The sequence below is a fragment of the Pogona vitticeps genome, chromosome 2, assembly GCF_051106095.1.
Source record: "Pogona vitticeps strain Pit_001003342236 chromosome 2, PviZW2.1, whole genome shotgun sequence".
In the NCBI taxonomy this organism is placed as follows: Eukaryota; Metazoa; Chordata; class Lepidosauria; order Squamata; family Agamidae; genus Pogona; species Pogona vitticeps.
Window position 1 is genome coordinate 188850378 of NC_135784.1, and position 22896 is coordinate 188873273.

General features: G+C 40.4%; 1 protein-coding gene across 4 annotated transcripts in view; it reads left to right on the top strand.

Annotated features, from left to right (window-relative positions):
* CFAP91 (cilia and flagella associated protein 91) overlaps positions 1–22896 on the top strand; it is a 45186-nt gene that overhangs the window by 7813 nt on the left and 14477 nt on the right. For all 4 annotated transcript variants that reach the window (XM_078386724.1, XM_078386725.1, XM_020789590.3 and 1 more), the window contains exons 4-15: positions 178–261; positions 3513–3569; positions 5862–6040; positions 12501–12678; positions 15248–15405; positions 15895–16077; positions 16502–16644; positions 17264–17380; positions 18508–18579; positions 19365–19511; positions 20943–21164; positions 22167–22315. In XM_078386724.1, coding sequence (XP_078242850.1) covers positions 178–261; positions 3513–3569; positions 5862–6040; positions 12501–12678; positions 15248–15405; positions 15895–16077; positions 16502–16644; positions 17264–17380; positions 18508–18579; positions 19365–19511; positions 20943–21164; positions 22167–22315 — 1689 coding nt within the window. The remainder of the gene's footprint in view (positions 1–177; positions 262–3512; positions 3570–5861; positions 6041–12500; positions 12679–15247; positions 15406–15894; positions 16078–16501; positions 16645–17263; positions 17381–18507; positions 18580–19364; positions 19512–20942; positions 21165–22166; positions 22316–22896) is intronic.

Sequence of the window (22896 nt, forward strand, 5' to 3'; positions counted from 1 at the left end):
CCAAACAAGCATGAAAGCTCCCTGATTTTCAGAAGATACAGACTTCTCATTTCAGAATGATAACTTACTCCCTCTCTAGTTATTTGCTGAAACACTGGTAATTTCTTTAACAGAATGTTATATCTTTCCAAAATGTTAAATCCAGTAATGAATCTTGCTCTCATCTTCTTCTTATAGATCTCAGCCCTCACTTCAGGGTCCCAGAATTGAGCATGAAGATCCTGAAGTCAGTGGAAGGAATCGCTGGAAATATTTTGAACGGTGAGGACTAAAGAAAGCTAATGCTGGATTCAGAATTATCAGAGTATCTGGCATGGCCAAATGAGCCATTTTTTCCCAACAGTACATGGGAAGGACAAATTCTGTCTTTTGTATTTCCAAGGCACCATCTATCCCAGTCACCCACTCCATCACCACACAATTTAGTTGCTTTGAACTGAGAACAGGATTAAGAACAGGTGGCCAACAGGTCTAACTAACATATCAACAAGGTACCAAGCTGTGCTTAAAGTCTCTTGGCAGTCCTTAAAGGTTTGCTGGGGCAGGATAAGATCCGTACTCCTTCACCAAGTCCAGTACACCATTGAGATGGGCAAGGCACTGTGATACAGCAAGGGTGTTGGATAGCCACTGAGATCTGGCTCTGGGTGTGGTGGACTCAGCCATCAGCCTAGCATAGGGGGGAAGGACCGTAGTGACCTGAAGAGGGGCTGCAGGCTGAGGCTGCTGTGGTGTCGATCCACTCAAAGACTCAGCAAAATTCATCCGGTAGGTGAGATAGATTGGGGTGGTGGAGTATCAGTTCAGGGTACTGGTGGATCACTGGGACTGGTCATGTGGGATGGGGGTCCTGTCGCGAGGACTTGCTGCATGGTCTCTAATGGTGTTACCATGGTCACCGCTGGTATTCTTGGCGAGCCTCAGAGAACCTCTGCTGATCAAGGCACACCCTTGTCACTTCCTCTGTAGATCAACCCACTGGCCTGTTTACTCTCCTGTGTCAGGATCTTCCACATTCTGAAAGACAGCTTACTCACTACTATCGGTGTTGCTCTGTTACAATGAGCAGTTGCAAGGAAGTCCCCATTCATGTGGCATCATCCTACTAAGAGAGGTGGCATCTGCCCTGGAAGAATTAAGCATTTGTAAATTCAACTGTGCCCTAGAACGGGTCCCCAACCCCTGGTCTGTGGCCCTGGCACTCTGCAAGCAGCCTTTGCACATGTGTGCACACACTGCGAGTACCCCCTGCCTCTTTCCGCATGCATGCGAGTGCGTGTGTGCAAGTGCTGCCCCTTCACACATGTGTGTGAGTACAGGGGGTGCCTCCCTCCCCCGCACACAGACCCCGTCCCCCTCCAACCAGTCCACGGTGTCAAAAAGGTTAGGGAGCACTGCCCTAGAACCCTCTTCAGGTGCCACGTGCCCAGTAATAAGCACAGGAGGGATCTCAGAGATACAGAGGTTTTTTAGTAGACACGTCAATGTGGACACGTTCCTTGAAATTCTAAACACATTGGTGAAAACATTTGCTGTGATATATTAATGTGTTTTCAATCTTGGTGTCTCAACATTTGATGTTTTTGAATCTTTGTTGTCTTATCTAACATGTTTCTTGTACAAATTTAGCATGGAATCCATATGATTCCCACTAAGGGCACTTCCCAGTTGGATGCCATTGGAAACTGTTGGTGTAAACCTGCAGGCCAGATAGGGTAAAATGTGAGAGATATTTGTCTGGGTTACTTGAAATCTTTCTTTATACAATAGCTGTTGCAGATTGAAAATTGAATCAGCATTGAGGGAGTACTTTTTTGTCCATGCCTAAGGTTAAATTCAGTCTTAATCACAGTTAAATTGTTTGAAATCAATAGCTGAAATCCTGTTGGTTGGGGTCTGCCTGTGTAGTAGGAATGATGTTGTCTACAGCGGCAGATTGCTATTGATTAACTACTTACTTTTGGAATTATGAGCTGGAAGTGACTTTATTTCATTGTGTGCAGTCTTTTTACCACTATCTCATTGCAAAAGGAAGCCTTTAATTGGAAGGAATCTGCTGGCATTAGTCCCATTGTGCAGGCAGAGTTATATGACAGGATTTTAGCCAATAGGTGTTTATTCTGATAACTTTCAATGGATTTATTCTGAGTATGGCTCAGTTTTGATTCAATCCCATATGTTTTCCCTCATGTGAAAATATAAAGAAATGAGGAGTAATGGCTCCTTCTGTAGTACCACAGCTGCAATCCAATTTGGAGATCCTGTGGATCCTTTCTTTTTATAAAAAGGAAACCACAGGATCCAGTCTTCTATCTCTTCTCCTTTGTTTGTAAAGTCAGAGTAAGGAATATATAACCCTCTTTTTTGCTCAGGATTATCAAGGTTTTTATTTCAGTCTTCCCCTATGTTAAGTGTATTTCACTAGTACATTATGATGTTTTTTACATTAAGGTTAGTTGGACTGTTAAGACTAAGTATGACAACTCATGGACCATCAAGCCCCATTGTTGGTTTGTCTGGCTAGGGATAATGGAGATTTGAGATCCACAACGTCTGAGGAGCCACAAGTTCCCTATCTTTGTTAAGCTCATTGGCAATAAATATGTCATGTGAAGAGTCACATGTCCTCTGCTCGTTAATTTTAATGTGATGGTTTGCTTTCCTATGAAATTGCTGGACTGAAAGGCAGCATAATAGACAGTCAAAGTTTAATCCCTCCCTTCAGTCTAAAGCTCAGTTAGGTCTGAAGGGAAGATCTCTCTCAGAGTAATCAGAAAGGAAGAGTTTAAGCTATAATACTTGGTGCTGTGGATCAGGGATCCCCACATTGCCAATTTTGGTAAACTGTTCTTTTTTTGGTCACCATCTGTTGGTGTTCATATAAGGTCTGCATACCTCACTCTAGCTAATTGGCAGAGTGTCAGCAAGACATCTCAATTGTACCTGGTCACATGTCTGATTATGGAAGCAAAATATAGCCATGCATCTTTTCAGTTAGCCAGCATTAGCCACGGCAACGTACAGAAACATTATGCAAATATCGGTAGGATTTCAAGCATAAATGCTTGGCTTCCCTGATTTTTCTCTCTATGCAGCTTTGTAGAAGCCTTTAACACTTCCTGTCATTATTCCACACAAACATGGAAATCCTAAGAATACTGTTAAATTTTGTTCTTGTGGGGTGCCAAATTATTGGTCTGGGAGCAGTTGATGTTACTGTATCAGTGAAAGTCAGAAAGTGTGGCTAAATCTAAATTTGTAAAAACGGTCTCTCATAGAAAATGGAATTAACTATGCTATGATAAGTCTTTATTTATTAAAGAAATCATGGGAATGATGTCTGTTGTTTGTGAAGGGCTGAAAAGGAACAGTTTGCTGCTGAAAAGGAACTGAGTAGTATGCTCACCCACAAACATACAGCCTAGGAGTCCAAAACTGAAGGAAGTAGTACTGGCATTTTTTTAAAAAATGTACTAGCTTTTACTAAACACACTATTGTGATTTTTTTTCAGACCTTTCATTCCATTCCATAAGCCGATTCCTCTGAATGTTGTTTATGCAGTGTCAAAGTAAGTATTCATATACCATACTAGAGTTCTTCATTGTTTATTAAGGAAGGCTGACCCATTGTTTTTCAAGAGGCTATTCCCACCCCCCAACAATGTTGGAAGGTTTGGAAACAGAAACAGGACGACAGGGAGTATTCTCTGGCTAAATACTCATATACAGATGACCCAATCACTGTGGGTTTATAGAGTTTTGTCAAGAGAACAAGCTGGTCACCACAAACAGTCTTTTCCAACAACACAAGCGGCGACTCTAGACATGGAAATCACCAGATGGGCAATACCGAAATCAGATTGATTATATTCTCTGCAGCCAAAGATGGAGAAGCTCTATACGGTCAGCAAAAACAAGCTGATTGTGGCTCTGATCATCAGCTTCTTATAGCAAAACTCAAGCTTAAGCTGAATAAAGTAGGAAAAACCACTGGGCTAGTCAGATATAATCTAAACCAAATCCCTTATGAATACACAGTGGAAGTGAAGAACAGATTTATTGTGAGCCGCCCAGAGTAGACTATGTCTAGATGGGCGGCATATAAATGCAATAAATAAATAAATAAATAAAATAAATTTAAAGAACTACATTTGGTAGACAAAGTGCCTGAAGAACTCTGGATGGAGGCTCATAACATTGTACAGGAGGCAGCAATACAAACCATCCCAAAGAAAAGGAAATGCAAGAAAGCAAAGTGGCTGTCCAGCAAGGTGTTACAAATAGCAGAGAAGAGAAGGGAAACAAAATGCAAGGGAGATAGGGAAAGTTACAGAAAATTGAATGCAGACTTCCAAAGAATAGCAAGGAGAGACAAGAGGGGCTTCTTAAAAGACCTTGAGCCAGACATCCTGGAGAGTGAAGTCAACTGGGCCTTAGAAAACATGGCTAACAACAAAGTCAGTGGAGATGGAGGCATTCCAGCTTAACTATTTAAAATTTTAAAAGATGATGCTATTAAGGTGCTAAATTCAATATGCCAGCAAGTTTGGAAAACTCAGCAGTGACCAGAGGACTGGAAAAGATCAGTCTACATCCCAATCCCAAAGAAGGGCAGTGCCAAAGAATACTCCAACTACAATACAATTACACTCATTTCACATGCTAGAAAGGTTATGCTCAAAATCCTACAAGGTAGACTTTAGCAGTATGTGGACCAAGAACATATAAGGTGGATTTTGAAGGGGCAGAGGAACTAGAAACCAAATTGCTAACATGTGCTGGGTTATGGGGAAAGCCAGAGAGTTCCATAAAAAATCTACTTCTGCTTCATTGACTATGCAGAAGCCTTTGTGTGGACCACAGCGAACTATGCTGTCAAAGCTATGGTTTTTCCTGTAGTGATGTACGGAAGTGAGAGCTGGACCATAAAGAAGGCTGACCGCCAAAGAATTGATGTTTTTGAATTGTGGTGCTGGAGGAGACTCTTGAGAGTCCCCTGGACTGCAAGGAGAATAAACCTATCAATTCTGAAGGAAATCAACCCTGAGTGCTCACTGGAAGGACGGATCCGGAAGGTGAGGCTCCAGTACTTTGGCCATCTCATGAGAAGAGAAGACTCCCTGGAAAAGACCCTGATGTTGGGAAAGTGTGAGGGCAAGAGGAGAAGGGGAGGACAGAGGACGAGATGGTTGGACAGTGTCACTGAAGTGACCAACATGAATTTGACCCAATTCTGGGAGGCAGTGGAAGATAGGAGGGCCTGGCATGTTCTGGTCCATGGGGTCATGAAGACACGGACACGACTTAAGGACTAAACAACAACAAATTGCACACACACAGAGAGAGAGAGAGGTTCTGAAGCTGCCCTTCAACACAGAAAAACCTTTGCAAGCCTCAGGGACAAGGTGAAGCTTTTAATACCAGGAAATTATAACCAACACTCCCAGTGTTGGTGGCGGGACCAGGCCATGAGGGATCCTGAGGAAGTCTTGGAAGGCAGGGGGTGAAATAGGAAACTTGATGACCAAAAAAATCCACAACTGATGATGTTGTCAGCTTGTGTAGGTGTAACTTTACACAAAATAATTTTGGCTATTGCACCTTTCCACTACTAGGCAATGCTCAAGGAAACTTACCAATCCCTTGTCATAGAGCTCTTAAGGAACTCCTTCTCTGTATAAATTGGCCCTCAGACTTACCTACTTCCCAGGGTTGTTGTGAGGATAGATGGGGTTTGATGTGTCCCCTTGGTTGTATAGTGGGATAATAATTCAGTAAAATTATAGTTCAAGATAGCTAATCTAATCTTACCTGTTTGAAGATTCTTTAAACATATTGTTTGGTTCTTATTTGACTTTTAGGCCAGAGCCATACCCTTATCAAGCAACCAAGGACAAGCCAGCCTATCTCATTTCACGAACTGTGGGTACACAGACAGATTATCGGGATGGTGAAGCCCAGACAGATCCTTACAGCCCTGAATATGTGGTGCCTTCAGGTTCAATACCTGAGTTACTAACCCTTGCCACACTGACATGGGGTGAGTTAAAGGAGTATTAAAGATAATATGAAAGGTATGAAGTGTTAACCTGGATTTTTGAGGTTTTAATATCATTTTCTGTATATCAGAGGTTAGGCTGTGTTCCTTCTAACGCGGTGCTGACGTATCTTCAGGTTCGACAAAAGAAACAGTATTAGTTTCCAGATCTGTTACTACAGAATGTGAGCTGGTTCTGAATTCTTCAGACAGTAGACTATTATTAACAGTTGCAACATAAAAAGTTCACTTTTTCTACCAAGAACATGGATTTAACTTGTCAACACACCAGTCTGTATACAATCCTATCTATCATGATGGCAAATATAAGGTATTATGTGTTTAACTGATTAAGTAGGATTAAAATTCAGCTAATTTTAGTGGATTTAGAATGATGATATTGTGCCGTGGAAGATAGTTTCCTCTAATAATAATAACAGTAAGTATTAAATTTATTCATAAATTATTAAGTTTTTTAATATTCCTATTGTTATCCTCAGAGTGACTCCCATAAGTATAACGTAAAACTTCAATTTGCATATGAACATTTAGATTAAAATTTCTGAAATGTACATAAAATAAATGTTCCAAGTGAGTAATAGAATGTTTGCTTCCTCCCAACCCAAACTTTTATGCCATCTTTGCCTGATGGAAAGTTCTGTAGAACTTGATATCGGATAGGCTAACTTTTGTGCTTAAAGGTGTTCTTTGTGTTCACTGTGCATTTATGCATGTGGATCTGCATTGACCAGGAGCAAATTGTGGTCCTGATCATTAACTGATAGTATCAAACATTAGAATAGAAAATTAAGAAGACTAAATGAAAAAAAGTCTACAGAAGAACTATACAACTTCAGTGTTAACACTGAATTGAAATTGTTAAACTTTTTGTATACATTGGTTCAGTTATCAATCCAAATGCAGATTGCAGTCGAAAAAATCAGAACACTGAGACTCGGAAAGGCAGCAATGAAGGAACTGGAAGGAAAAAGATAATAACGTGTAAGGATGTGTCAGCGGAGACCAAGATTATCCACATTTTTCTATTCCTGGTCACCATTTACAGGTGTGAAAGTTGGACAGTGATGAAGGCTGATAGGAAAACAAATGATTCATTTGAAATATTTATTTATTTAAAATATTTTTACCTCACCTTTCCCTTTTAAAAGGACCCATTGTGGCTTACATCCTTAAAAGACAATATTTAAAGCTAAAACCAGTAGGTGTACAAATAGAATGTAATAGTTGTTATGTATGTCAGCAGTCCCCAACCTTTTTAACCAAGTGGACCAGTTGGGAAGGAAGGGCACCCCCGCGCCTGTGTGCATGTGTGAAGGAGCGGACTCTCTGTCTCTCTTGAGCATGTGCTCATGCGAGAAGGTGCTTATAGGGGCACACGTGCGCTTGTGCTCATGCGCAAATGAGCGGGAGGGTGCTCATATGAGGGGTTGCTCGTGCACATGTGCAAACAGTGCTCTGGGGCACTTGTGCACATGCACTAAGGGGTGGGGGAGCACTTGCGCAGGTGCAGGTGTGCACACATGTGCAAAGGGGCTGTGCAGGGAAGGTGCGGGCAGGGGTGGGGGGAAGGTCTGTCTCCGTGGCCCGGTCCGGCTCAAGCCACGGACCAGCACTGGGCAATGGACCGGGGCTTAGGGACCTTTGATGTATATGAATTCAGACTTACAGTGACTCTAATAGGGCTTTCAAGGAAAGTGAAATATTTAAAGAGTGGTTTTACCTTTTCCCACCCCCATTGAGTTTCCATGGCTGAGTGGGGATTCAAACTGTGGTCTCCAGGGTCCTAGTCCATCACTCCATCTGCTATACCATACTGGGTATCCCTATAATCCTGTGCTGTTAAATCAGTTCTGGTCACCTTTTAAAGGGTTTTCAAGTTAGAGAATACTCGGAAGTGGTTTACTATTCTTTCTTCTGGGGGCATCCTAAGACCGTACAGCTTGCTCAAGGCCGCACAGGCAGGCTCTGCTCACAGGAAGCGTAGTAAGGAATCAAACTCCTAACCTATGGCTCCACAGCCTGATACCTAAATTACTGAGATATCCAGCCAGTTTATACAGATACTAGAAAGGGTTAAATACTGTGCTACAACAGGGTAAACAAAACCAAAACCAAAAAGCAGTAAGGCACAGCAGTCCCTTTAACAATCCCACTCTGGCAACCAGTCACTGAGGGAAAGCTTAGCTGAATAGAAATTCTTCACCTGCTTGTGGAAGGAAAGCAAAGGTGGGGTCTGCCTTTCTTCTTGTGGGAGGGAGTTCCAGATTGCTGTTGCTGCTTCTTTTTTAATCTTTCAAGAGGGTAGCTACCATTCTAAGTTTCTTTATCTTTTTCCTTCATTGAATATATCATACTGTACAGTTTTTTTCATTTAAACATTCAACTTATTCATTCTTGAGTTTATCTCAAGTGTTAGAATATTACAAAATTATTAAATATTAGCAAATCATATTTTACTTTTTGTATTTGAATCAGCATTTTAATGTCAGATTATTTATTTGTAATATCAGGATATTTCAAATTTTGTTCACTTTATATTATAATGAGCCGTACATAAAAAAAAATCTAATCTGTTTTGTTACTTGTGTTAAAAGAAAGAGCAGAAAAATAAATATAATCTAATATTAAGAGAATATAAAGAGAAAAAATGAAAGAAAGAATTTTTTTAAAATGCTGTTATAGGTTCACGAAAAGGAAAAGTTACATATTTTAGTATTACAGTGGTGCCTCGCTAGACATTGACTTTTTGCGATCGCTATAGCAATTTGCAAAACAGTGATTCCTATGGGGGAATTTCGCTGGACAATGTTTGGTCCCTGCTTCGCAAACCAATTTTCGCTAGACAACGATTTTGACAGCTCCCTCCGTGCTCGCAAAACAGGTGTTTTCAGGACCTAAGCTTCGCAAGACAGCTATTTAAACAGCTGATTGGCAGTTCGCAAAGCGGCTTTCCTATGGCTGATCTTTGCTAGACAACGACGATTCTTCCCCATTGGAATGAATTAAACAAGTTTCAATGCATTCCAAGGGGGAAATGCTTTTCACTAGACAATGATTTCGCTAAATAGTGATTTCAGTGGAACGGATTATCATCATCTAGCGAGGCACCATTGTATTATTAATATGGTGCTGGAAGAGACCTTTATACTGTAGATGCCTTGGGCTACTAGAAAGACAAACAAATGGGTCCCAGATCAAATCAAGCCTGAACTATCTCTGGAGGCCATAGGCATGAGTTTAGAAGAACTGAGCAGAGCTGTTGAAGACAGGATATTTTGGAGATTTGCTCATTCATAGGGTTGCCACAAGTCAGAGGTGACTTGATAGCACAAGACAATAATAACCTTAGCAAAACCATCATTTGGAGTTTTATAGGTAGCATTTGGCTGTAGCCCTGCCCCTCCTATCTACAGTATATATATTAGTGAGATGGTCTCGGTTCCATCTGCCAGAGCAGTTACACCTAATAGGACATTAGTGAGTTTATAAAACACATTTTGAGCTGTTCTCTCTTTTCTTTAATTTCACATTATTTTGGTCCTTATGATTTCTTTTATTTCACTGTTCTGATTTTTAGTCATGTCCTGAATTTCCTTCATAATTTTCCCCCTCAGTCTCTGTGCCTCTGGGGATATTAATGTACCATGTTTCCCCGAAAATAAGACAGGGTCTTATATTAATTTTTGCTCCAAAAACGCATTAGGGCTTATTTTCAGGGAATGTTTTATTTTTTCATGTACAATAATCTACATTTATTCAAATACAGTCATGTCATCTTCTTCTGGTTGCTGTACAGTGCTGAACAATGGTGGAGGGCTGGGTTTCACTTAACTAGGGCTTATTTTTGGGGTAGGACTTACATTACGAATGTCCTGAAAAACCACACTAGGGCTTATTTTCAGCTTACGTCTTATTTTTGGGGAAACAGGGTAAATCTATTACATTTGAACCAATTTAATCAGGATAGGCTCTGTACAGCAGTAAATTGTGCCTTTGACCTTTCCCCCTCATGGATCAAATCATTGGTGCTTCCAATATAGTGAATTCTAGATACAGTATTCCTCTCCTGGGAAGTAAAACTACAATCAGAATAAATACTATATCTAATAATTTGTGACTCTTTCATGATAACTGCTTCCAGCTGCCATTAACAAATCAATATAGATGCCTAAATTAGACTTCTAAGTTTAGTAGTTTTGGGTATCCTTTCCTATCTCAGAACCAGATATACACAACAGAAATTTAATTGTATTGTGAACACAAAGTGGAAAAAAAATAGATGTAAAGCACAAGGACATAGTGGAACCTATACCCTCCAACGTAAGGAAATTCAGACTGATCAACCCTCCTTTTTCTTCATATACTCTTTCTTAACTTCTACCTCAAGTAAATAAAAGATGTGAATGTCTGTCTTTGATTCCTGAAAAAGAAAAGAAACGTTTTCTGGGATTAAGTCTATGAAACACAACAAGATCTCCTCCCCAAATACAGAACAATTAGATTGGCTTATAACAGTGGTGTCGAACAGTGGCCCTCCAGATGTTCTTGGACTTCAACTCCCAGAAGCCTTCACCACCACCTCTGCTGGCCAGGATTTCTGGGAGTTGAAGGCCAAGAACATCTGGAGGGCCACAGTTTGAACAGTGGCCCTCCAGATGTTCTTGGACTTCAACTCCCAGAAGCCTTCACCACCACCTCTGCTGGCCAGGATTTCTGGGAGTTGAAGGCCAAGAACATCTGGAGGGCCACAGTTCGACACCACTGGCTTATAACAATTAGGATACATTTTCATATGATTTGTAACAAAAATATAAACAAAAACTAAAGTAATCTTTAAAATGTATTTATTTTACTGTGAGCTTTCATGGATTACTTCTTTAGACACATGAAATGCAGTGCTTAGGCCACATATTTATATACACTATATACATGGTTGTTGGGGTAGGATCAGAATGAAATGGAGAACAGAAGATGGCAATAGGATTATTAATACTAAATTTCTGGACTGTTGATGAAGTGGAACATCCTGGGAAAAGGTAATGAGCTAATGCAAATAGCCTGTCTGCTGATATGCAGTGGTGAGCTTCTTATCTTTGAACTGTTGAAGCAGTGACTTCTGATCTTAGTGACTTGTAGTCCATCCTTGTGTGAGATGTAGGTGACAAGCACCTCTACATCCATAGTGACTAGGATGGTGTCCCTCAGGAGACTGTGTATCTGCTGCATTTTGCTCTGGAAGTCAGTTGTATCTGTTCCATTGCTGGCAGGATTGGTGGCAAATGGCTGAAGGACAGAGTTCATATACCTTGACACCCCAAGAATGATGGCGCCAGTAATTGATATATTGGGCTGTTTGTGTATTTTGGCTAATAAAAGTAGTCTGATTGAGGCTCCTGTGGTGTGTCCATTTGGATTTAGTCCCATAAAGAGGAGTGGGATATCAAAACCTATGCTTCATTCTAACTCTTCTACACCACCACATTGTCCTGAAGCAGCCATGTGAGAAAAGTACCTTTGTTCTGCTTCTTCATTTTATTGGCATAATCCCAGTCAAAATAAATTGTTCAGTTTTCTACAGACACTCTGCGTTTATTTTCAGTGGGTTGAAGGTACAGTCCAAAGGGCTTCTTATTTTGCTTTCCTTTCTGCAGTTGCTACAACAGCAGGGAAAAGGCACATTATGTGTGAGGTTGGCAACCATTAGGTTGTGCTTCTATTTACTTTAGAAATCCATTTGGATTAGAGTTAGAACACAGCCAGCTTGCAACAGCGATTATCATCATCGGTCATTTGCTGTTGCTCTACTCTTGCCCTAGCTATGCTGCACTGTAAGGAAAAAGCCAGCTGCTTTTGCCTGCTGGACAGTGAGAAGCCATCCAGGATCTGGCAGCAGGCAGATAGACTGGGGGGGGGCACTCTTTTCCCATTCTTTCCATCGGCAACCTGAGTCAAGAGGTTCAACATGATTCATGAGAGGACCAGCCTTGTATCTCATGGCAAAGCAACACAAACTGTAAACTCATTAATCTCAATCAACTCAACAGCAGAAAACACTTATATCTTCAGTCACCTTTCCCACTCCCAGAGCCCATGGCAGAATTTGGAAAAGTTACTCTTTTGAACTACAGCTCTCAGAATCTTTCAACTAGCTTAGCTAAGAAAACTCACAAATATTCACAGACAGTGGCCGAGCAGCTTGTGCTTTTCATTGACTAGCATTTGAAATGGGGAGTGAGGGAGGGCGATGTCCTTATATAGTTATTTGAGGTCACTGCAGTAACTGTTATCTTCCACATTTTAAAAAATATGCTATTTTCAGCTGCTTCAGACGTTGTGTTTCATCTTTTCAGTTTTGTTAGGTTTTCATTCTTTAATAATAAAATAATATTATTAAAAATAAATAATATACTTCATACAGTTCTATCCTTTCTCTTCTTTGAAGGTCGGGGTCTTCCAGCGACTCAGGCAGAAGTGGAAGTGATTGAACGAGCCCGAGAAAAGCGTGCCTGGGAGGCAACCCTTCCCCCATTGAATGATACTGCACACATTGCAAAAAGGAGAAGGATGATGGAGGAGATGGAGAGGAAAGAATGGGCCTTTCGAGAAGAAGAAATAGAAGAGTAAGTGCTTGATTCCGTATTCTTTCCTATTCATTTCTAACTTCTATATATTCGTATTTCTTGGTCCCGAAATCCACAGTGCTAATCCAGCTAATAGATCCACCACTGACATGGTATTTTCGCTCAGACAGTTGCAGGAGAAATGTAGGGAACAACGACAGCCACTCTTTGTTCTTACAAAGGCTTTTGATTTGGTTGGGATGGCTTTTTTAAAATACTTCCCAAGATTGGATGTCCACCTTGACTCCTAACATCATCAAGTCCTTTCATGAAGAAATGAAGGGCACTGTAGTTTTTGATGGCTCAACATAAGATCCCTTTGACATCCGAAGCAGAGTGAAACAGGGCTGTCCTCATGCGGACCCTGTTTGGCATCTTTTTTGCTGTCATGCTGAAGCACGCCTTTGGAACTGCAACAGAAGGTGTCTATCTCTGGACTAGATCAGGTGGAAAGCTCTTTAATCTGTCTAGATTGAGGGCGAAGACAAAAGTCCAGCTGAAATGCATGCAGGACTTCCTCTTTACCGATGATGCAGCTGTTGTTGCCCATTTTGCTGAAGACCTCCAACAACTCATGAATTAGTGCAGGGAAAGTGCCCCAGAGGGAGACCACAGCTGTGATAAAGGATATCTACAAGGGATCTGAAGGCCTTAGGAATGGACCTCAACAGATGAGAAACCTTGACTTCTGAGCGTTCAGCCTGGAGGCAGGCGGTGCATCATGGCCTCTCACATTTTGAAGAGACCCTTGTCCAGCAGGCCGAGGCAAAGAGGCAGTCCTAAAATCAGCAAAACCAGGGAGCTGGACAGAGGACAGATAGTATTTGTCTTCAGTGTGGAAGGGATTATCACTCTCGAATTGGCATTCTCAGCCACACTAGATGCTGTTCCAAGTCCTCCATTCAGCGCACGTTACCATAGTCTCTTGAGACTGAAGGATGCCTAATCAGTCACTTCCTGGTCCCACTAGTGTGGGCTTACTGCCAAGAAAGCACCCATCTGTCCCTTTATTCCAATGTGTTTACAGCCAGCGAAGATTTGCTTGGTTTCCTCTCAGACAGCTGAAATGTTTAGTCCCTATGAGAACCTAAAATGTCATAAGATTGTGCCATTATTGTAAGAGAGTCTTACATCATGTGACCCAGCAAGCTACTTACAGCCCACCAGCCATACTGTATGGGCTGCTGGCTCACTTTCTGTGTCCTCACTTTTTGTTTTCCACCTGCAGATGAGGAAGAAAAAAAAAATCAAATGTTGATCCTTGCATGGGCCACCTTAGTGGACCATTGGGCATACCTCAGTGCTTCAGGATTCTTACTGCAGATTTTCATGCATTTCAGCACAAACTATGATCTCATTAACATGTTCTCCTTTTGTTCAACAAATTAGACCCACATAGTCTGAACTCAGCCCATAGTCAAATACTTTGGCCTTTAAAAATGCTTAAGAAAAGTAAACCATTCCAGGCTGCTCAGGCCATTTTAAGAAGGGTGAGAAAGAAACAGGGAGCAGGGCGTGAAGAATATCTATTTCTTTAGCCCTTTCCTGACATCATATTTATACCATACAAACACAAAATATTATCATTCTCTGTAAATACAAAGGTCATACTTTGTTGTTTGGCAGTCCTTTAAGATTAGGCTAGTATTGTGAAAATATATGATATGTGTAGGTGTGATTTTACAATTTTTTTCTGCAAGAAACCATCAGAGCTTAGCTGTGCTGGCAAATGAAGTAAACCTGATGGCAGCAGGCTCCTCTGTCAAAACTGGGTCTGCCAACAAGTCCATGTGAAGTTATTTAGGGAGGACTTTGGGTGGAATTTAAGGAAGCTGAACCATCTGCTTCTCCACAGGTTCTGTTTGGAACTAAAGAACCAAGATGGTTCTGAAGCATCTAAAGTTGAATGTAAATCCAGAAAATACAATTGGATCACAGTGCAATCCTACACCTGCATATCTAGGAAGAAACCCCACAGAACTCAGTGGAATCTAGCCCTGGGTGGACACTGATAAGATTGTAGGTTGACAAATTCTGTCTGCAACACTGTCACGGCTGTTGCAGCACATTGGAAATATATGTAATTGTTTTTTTAAGCACCAATTTTAAATTATTTTTATAAACAATTTATAAGAATGTAAAGTGCTTAATTTTTAATTGAAGCAATTTTATAAAATTATTCTGGAATTACTTTTTACTAACTTTTAAAGACTTTTTAAAAAATTGTAATAGAAATTAATGTTTCCAATATTATCTTTGTCTATACTTTAGATTCTGAAATTTAGAATGAAGTTAGCCTTCCTTGGACTGTAATCTTAAACATACTTTCTAAGGTGTAAACTTGATTTCATCTACATAAAGAACTCAGGGATATTTACTGAAGTATGACAGTATTAATAATATAATAAATAAATATTAAGCTCAGCAAGAAAACATAGGATCAGCATGATCTCCACAAATGTTATTTTGGCTCCTTATTATTTTCCAGAAGCATGAGTAATTCAGATGAGCAGTGATGTTTGGACTTTTTAAAAGACATTCTTGTTTCTATATTCTTCATTTTTTAAAGACTGCAAGAAGTTAGACTAGAACTTTTAAAGGCTCTGCTGAGGAAACGGGAAGAGAACCACAATGAGCTAAACGTCAGTCGCTTAGATACTCACTGGTTTAACCTCATGCGAGAAAAGGAAGAGAAAGTTAAAAGGATGCAGCATGAACATATAAAAGGTAACAGTGCCGAAGAGAACTAGACAAGTGTATACTTTCCCAAGGTATGGAAACTTCTTTAATCAAGACACCAACTCTTCTGTTTATGAAAAAGACATGATCAGGCCACACTGAACTAGGGGTGGGGGAGGTGAAACTCAAGCCTTATTTTAGAGGCCTGAAAGTTTGATATAGATTTGCAAAGGCTTTCATGGCCAGGATCTAATGGTTGTTGTGGGTTTTTTGGGCTCTTTGGCCGTGTTCTGAAGGTTGTTCTTCCTGACGTTTCGCCAGTCTCTGTGGGCATCTCACAGCCATAAATACTCAACTCCCAAACAAACTGCACCAGAGCACAGAGCGCTGTCCTCTGAAGATGCCGGCCACAGAGACTGGCGAAACGTCAGGAAGAACAACCTTCAGAACATGGCCAAAGAGCCCGAAAAACCCACAACAACCATTTGATATAGATTTTCATTCAGGAACTTAACCTTATGTAACATTCTGTTTCAGCAATCAGAAAAATAATAGCTAAGGGGAAAAATGTGGAAGGAAAACTGGAGAGAAGAAATATCATCAAAGAATACACTGAATATGGATCACAACCTTATGCTCCTCTATCAAGAATTGGTTACTTTCCAGATAATCATGCTGATCGCTATATAGTGAAGAACCACTTTCTTAGCACCTATGAAGGTAGGCCATGTCAAGGAAATCTTCTAGCATGCTTACTCGTTTCCAGAACCCATTTGGGCTAGGAAAAATGTGCAGAAATTTGTCCCACGTGGCAGAAGCTTAGTTTCATGGCCATCTCGTTTATATTATAGAAATCTCTCCTCCATTAAAGGGAGAAGCTGTTGCATATGAAAGAGCTCCATTGGTATGTTTGTCCCCAACAAAAATTTATATATTTATTTATTATTTATTTTATTTATATCCCACCTATCTAGCCACTTTATTTATTTATTTTTTATTTATTTTTGGACTTATATACCGCCCCATAGTGCTACAAGCACTCTCCGGGCGGTTTACAAGATCAAGGGCATGAACTCCCTTATGTCATATTCTAATTTCTCTATTTCCCTCTACCACAGTACTCCCATTCTACTTTTTTTTAAAGGATTACTTGAACTGGAGGCATCTCTTCCTGCCTCAGTCATCCATCCTCGAACTGAAGCGCCAAAGCCCCGGAGCACCACCACTAAGGATGGGTTTACGAAACGATCTGCCAGACTAGAGATGGAACTGGCACAGGTTTACCAGGTATTCTGGCTTAGGTTAGGCTGTTTTAACCTTTCCTGCCTAAAATCTATTTCGTTTATTCTGGACAACAAAAATGCTAAGAAAAAATGACTTTTTTTTGTTTTTGGAGAGAATTTGCAAATTGGTGTTTTGGTTTCTAATGCTCAATAGGTAGTACTGCTTTTTGTTGTTGTTTTTGCCTCCATCCCTTCTTTACTTTTCATAGTTAAGCAAGGAATATAAAGTTTTTATCTTTTCTCCAGCCCCCACTTCTGTCTTCTTTTCAACAAATTGGGACAATATGGAAAAGGTCTAATTCCGATCTATAGAAAGTATGATCAATTTTAAATATTTTCTACAAATGCAGCAAAAGTATATGCAGGGAAGCTGCATGCTAAATAAAAGAAAGGATTTTGGAGATAGTGGGTGAAATCTGAAACTCCTCCCCTGTCCTGTGGCCCTAAGCTGCTGCTTCACAATGAAGGGGATTCCATGAGAGCCTCAGGGCCTTGGGGAGGGGGAAGAGCGGGATTGGAAAGTTTTAATTTCTGAAAAATTGCCACCTGTAGCTCTGCAGACAGGATTTCAGGCCAATTGGCCACTTGGCCACTTCCTAACATATTTCAAATTTCTATTCCAGATACTTCAAGATAAAAAGAATAAAATTAAGGAACCACCAACACCACTTCGTTTCCTTCAGAAGACATCGAAGGCCGTTGGTCGTCCTCCCACTCCAACGTTGGAAGAACCTTCTGTGGTAGGTGCAGTTTATGCCCAATTGTTTGTCATCCCTTCACCTAGACCCAAAATTGCATCACGAGGCTCCTTTTTGCATCACGAAAGTCTCATTTACTGGCTCCCTGAGAATGGCAAGGAGCCTTGCTGCTAAAAATTGCTGCTCGTTAAATTACATGAATGGTGGTTAGAGTACTAGAGACAACTTAAACTATTTGGCATAGACCATATTATCTTGTGTTATCCATTTTTAAAACTTTGCAAGGATCGCTCTTTCATGCCATTGGCAGGTCTTCACTGAAAGTGGAATTAGCCAGTTAATGAATGTTTTATATTGCTTTTTTGCCTAATGCTGCAGAGCAGGTTGCTGTTTTTCAGAACCTGGATATCTAAACTTTTCTATTGCCCTGTCCCAACAAGTCCTGCTACTCCGAAGGAAACAGTATTTCTTTTTCACTTCCAGATTTTTTTTCTCTGTGAAATAAATTTTGAATTTCGAAAACTGTGCCTTTCCACAGGCTTGCTCCTAGGCTTTTTGGCTAAGATCAAGTGTAGTATCACTTTGCTTCTGGGCTAATTCTCTTTTGAATTGAAGACCAAACTTGGAAAATCAGTGTTGTTTCCTGCTTTAAAGTGTAGCTTACTGAAAGAATCAGGGACCTGGTGCACTGGGGATTTCCTTCATGTCTCATTATCTGCCAAGAGGCTTGTCTTTGATCATGGAGGAGCACCTTGTGGCCCTCTGGATGCTGCTGGACTGTTGCTGGACCACTCATCCTAACCCCCATAGCTCAGGCAAAATGGAGGATGGGAGCTGCAATCCAACACCTTCTAAGAGGACCACAAGCTGCCCAGCCCTCCTTATACTCATCTTTCCCCTGTTCCCTATTTTTTTTACCTGTCAAATCAGGAAGAAGCTGTTGCTAAACTGTTGATCCCAGTTTGCCACTGCTAAATGCAATTGGTATTTATGTTGCCTGTGTTATTGATTTTTATTATTGTTCCATTTATTTATGATATTGTCTTTGGACAACTACATTGCGTTGCACATGGTTAACTGTGCAACAGGCTTCGGGCTTGTGTCTTCTCCTCAGTGTCTTCCTGTACAAAGTCAATTGACATGACAAACTATTTTGCTCTGTTTTGCAGATAGATGAAGAGAGAGAACTATCTGTGATTACACTACAGAAGCTAATCCGAGGCAGAGCTATTCAGAACATGGTATATTATGGGCTTTATCCATCATGTCCTTTTAAATTCTTCAAGGATTAATATTAAGATCTTTGAGTTAAGGCCAGAAATCATATCAAACTATGGTTTGTGTTAAATGCCACGCACCCTCCAGATCTGAGCTTCAGCTTCCAAATCCACTGCCAATGAGCTACTTCCAAGAACTGCTTCTCTGTGTTAATCTTTTGTTTTTGGTCATGAAGCGAAAACGATGACACCAAGGCTATTGTGCTTTGTGCATGTAGAAGAAGTCAAGATTTATTGGAAAAGACAATGCTCAGAAAAGTGAAGGTAGCAGGAAAAGAGAAAGGCCATTTGGAGGCCACTCATTCATAAGGGTCACCATTAAGTGAGGTAACTCCGTGGTCCACAAGAACAACAAGAAAAACAACAGAAGGTCTTTACTGAGTTGTACCTTGTATTTGGAATTGTCCTGGTAGACAGTGAGGCTGTTAGTATGAAGGCAGAACTACAGCTTGTAACAGCCCCTAATCAACAGTCTCCGACGTACTGAGCCCCTTGAAGTGGGAGATCTGAAATATCCTGTGACACCTGGGATGTCTTTTCAAGAACTGCAGGACCATAGCCTTAGTTAGGAGTAGGCTGCTGAAGATCTTAAAATGGCAACTGCTTTATTTTCTGTAGTCATTTGTTCCTTTTATATGGAAGCATACACTTTTAAAAAAAAGACTAAAACAAGTTCAGTGGAAGAGAATATTTGGTGTTACTGTTTTTTTTATTCTTTAATTTTCTGTTATTCCCTAATTTGAAAACAGATGTTTGAGGGGAAGGAAAAGAGGTTAGAACTGATCCGTGAGTTACGCACTACTCATGCACTCCAGGAGGATGGGCAGCTACTAAAGAAAGCTGAGAAGCAAGTCACATTGGCCTTGCAGCGGCAGCGAGATTTACATGAACACAAGGTTTGTGTATAAACCTAGACGGGATTCCCCCAGGGCCTCATTTCAGTTCTGCCCTCTCTTGCCTTCTACAAAATATGTCGACTAGAACCTGAAGGAAGGATCCTCGCAAAGCGCTTACTCATGGAATAAGAAGTGCGTTCAAGATAGGGCTCACAAGGAGGTTCAGGTCAAGAACTTAGCACTACACATTATAGCTGGAGGGCTGGGCTGACACCACAATGCTAAGTTCTTAAGTGAGGTTACCTGTCGTGTCCTTTGTGGAAAATTATCTAGGATGCTAAAAAATTATAATTTCATTATTTCACATTAGAATATTCTCTAAACACTTTGCAGCCAAGAAGTAGCAAGTAAACTTAATAAGTAAACATTCCTTTTTTAAAAAATTACCAGTTGTTTGCTACTTGCAAAAAGAACATTGTTGCCCATCATTATCCCTGGGAAAAACAGAGCTGGGAAATACTGTATTGGGCAGTTATGCCATGTGGAGAAAAGGTGTAAAACCTGTACTGTCTTGCATACTGCACTGTTTCCCTGAAAATAAGACAGGGTCTTATATTAATTTTTGCTCCAAAAATGCATTAGGGCTTATTTTCAGGGGATGTTTTATTTTTTTCATGTACAACAATCTACATTTATTCAAATATAGTCATGTCATCTTCTGGTCACTGCCCAAGGATGGAGGGCAGGTGTTTCACTTAACTGGGGCTTATTTTTGGGGTAGGGCTTATATTACAAGCATCCTGAAAAATCCTACTAGGGCTTATTTTCAGGATAGGTCTTATTTTCGGAGAAACAGGGTATCTGGTATCTGCTACAGGAACTTCATATTAAGCTAAGAGAACCAGAGGGATTTCAAGAATAATAAAGTTAACAACTTTTTAGTCTCGCCTCGAGGTGAGGTTCTGGTGCTGAATCCCAAAGCTGGAGACTGATGTCTGTGAAAGAGAAAATTGGAAGAAGAGAACCTCCAGCCCACCAAGGCTTTGGAGATGCTCCTTGCCTTTCTCAGGACCCACCCCCTGGTGAAAAGAAATTGCTGCACACATGGCACATTTTCCCAATCAAGAAGACAAAGGGGGGCAGTCAGTTACTTCTTTCCTGTTTTATTGTGGTGATATGAAGAAGTATTTGTAGAGCTATTTATTTTTCAATGTGGAGAAGCCTAGATTGGGAAGGCTAGCCCAGAAGAGTATATTTGTCTATTTACTTATAAACAAACAAACAAACCCAAGGCAGCTCCCAACAATTAAAATCGTACAGTAATAGCAAGTTAAGAATACCCTACAGAACTCTAGATTAAAAACAATTAAACACTGGCGAAGATTAAAAATAGTTTTGAAAAACAATTTAAATACTTTAAAGAAATGTTGAAATAAATGACACAGCACAACAGATATATTAACAGAATATTCTTGCATTGGTTTTATTTAGATGTCTCTTATTGAAAAGCATTTGGCTCGTCTGGAAGGGAGAGTCCTTGCAAATATGTTGGACTTCTTATCCAAAGAGCTAATAAGGCTACAGGAGGAGCGGAGGATCCATGCATTTGCCATGTTAGCTGAAAGGCAACGCCGAATGCGGGAAGCAGAGGAGAGTGGACGACGCCAGGTGGAAGAGAGGCGCAGACGTGAGGAGGATGAGATCTTTCGACAGGCATGTGTCAAGAGACCTAGTCCCAGAACGAAAAGAACCACGAACCCGTTTGTGGGGCAATTGCGTTTGCCTTGATTTTTCACTAGGATGGTGATGATGATAATAGGTATTGCACTAGTCCATAGACCATAGTAAAATAAAACAATTTTAGCCAATCAAATTAGCAGAAAAATGGAAATACAATAGCTAAAACTGACATGTAAAAAGTATTACATATTAGATATGCATCCATATTTAATACCTTTGAAAAACATAAGGTATTATTTGTAAATCAAATTAATATTACTAAAATTCAGATAGAACTTTTAGGATGTGTCATTAATGGGGTTTTCATCATGTAATAGTCATGTGGTTATTTTTTTCAAATGTACATGATGGTTTATGGAGATAGAATATAAAATTTTCTCTATGCATTTTGCAGCTTCTACTGCAAATAAAGCGGCATTTTTGTCACATGTCACTTTGTCCCTTGAAGCAGGAAGCTCAATTTTTCTTTCGCTTCTCAAAAATTCCTCCTCTTTAACAAGAGAATATTTCAGTAGTCTATCATACTCTGTGTTCATATTTGACGAGGCGGTGTTTCTGTGTAGGGTGTGAGAAGGAAAGGTCAACACAACAAAAGCAACAACAAATCATACAGAGTCTCTGTTCAAGGGGAAATTATTCACTATTCTTGGCGTCAAGGAGAAACAATAGAACAGAATAGGCCACCAAAGAGGTCTTGTTCCATTAAGTTAAGGGCAAAGGAATTGTGTAAAACCTTAATAGCACTTTGTTCTCATGAAGTTTAAAAAAAATCTCACAAAATCTGGTTTCAGACACATTGGAAAGGAGTGTTGAAAACTCAAAGCCTGATCGCCACAATGAGTGGTAGAACTCTGTTTTGGCAATTCCAGACAGCAGGACTTCTTTAGAAATACCCACAGTATACGTAACTTGCAGTAGAAAAAGCTCATGTGAACGGATACTAAGAGAAATGTTCAATGTCTGGGTTTTTGTCAGGTTGTCAAGGTGCACCAGAGTACTGTCGATTCCTATCTAGAGGATGTCATCTTGAACAGCATGGAAACTACAGCTGAAGAACAAGCCAGAGAAGAGATTCAGAAAGTAGCAGTGGAGATTAATAATATTGCTTATGAAATGGAATCACGGTATGGACTTGATCATTGCAAAAGATTATTTCTGATGATGGGTATTTTGGCTGCTAGCTCAGATGGCTTAAAAGGAGATTAGACAGACATCCATGGAGGAAGGTTCTTTTAAGAATTGTGCAAGGAAGTATTACTTAAGGCAGCTAAATGAAATCTCTGTGTTCAGAAACAGCAAATATGAAAATAACACATCTTTCAGGTAGGCAAACGTAAGAGTGGTGAACTTGTGATTTCTTAGACTCCAGACATGACTCCACTGAGAAGAGAATATGCAAGGAATGATTACAAGTGGAGGGAGGTGTCTTTGTAGCGATAGGAAGTCTCGTTGAGCCCAGTGGAGCTTAATGACAAGTACATGTCACAGTTTTTAGTCACCGGAGCCAATTAGTATCAAATTTGGTAGAAAGCCAGTGTAGTGTGTGGAGGATAGAATGGTGGGTTAAGGCTCAGGAGACCAGAGTTCAAATCCCTACTAAGATATGAAAGCTCATCAGTGGGATTGTGTGAGGAATTGCTAAAGCCACTCCTTAAATATCCTACCTACCTTGAAAGCCCTATTAGAGTAGCTGTAAGTCTGTTCT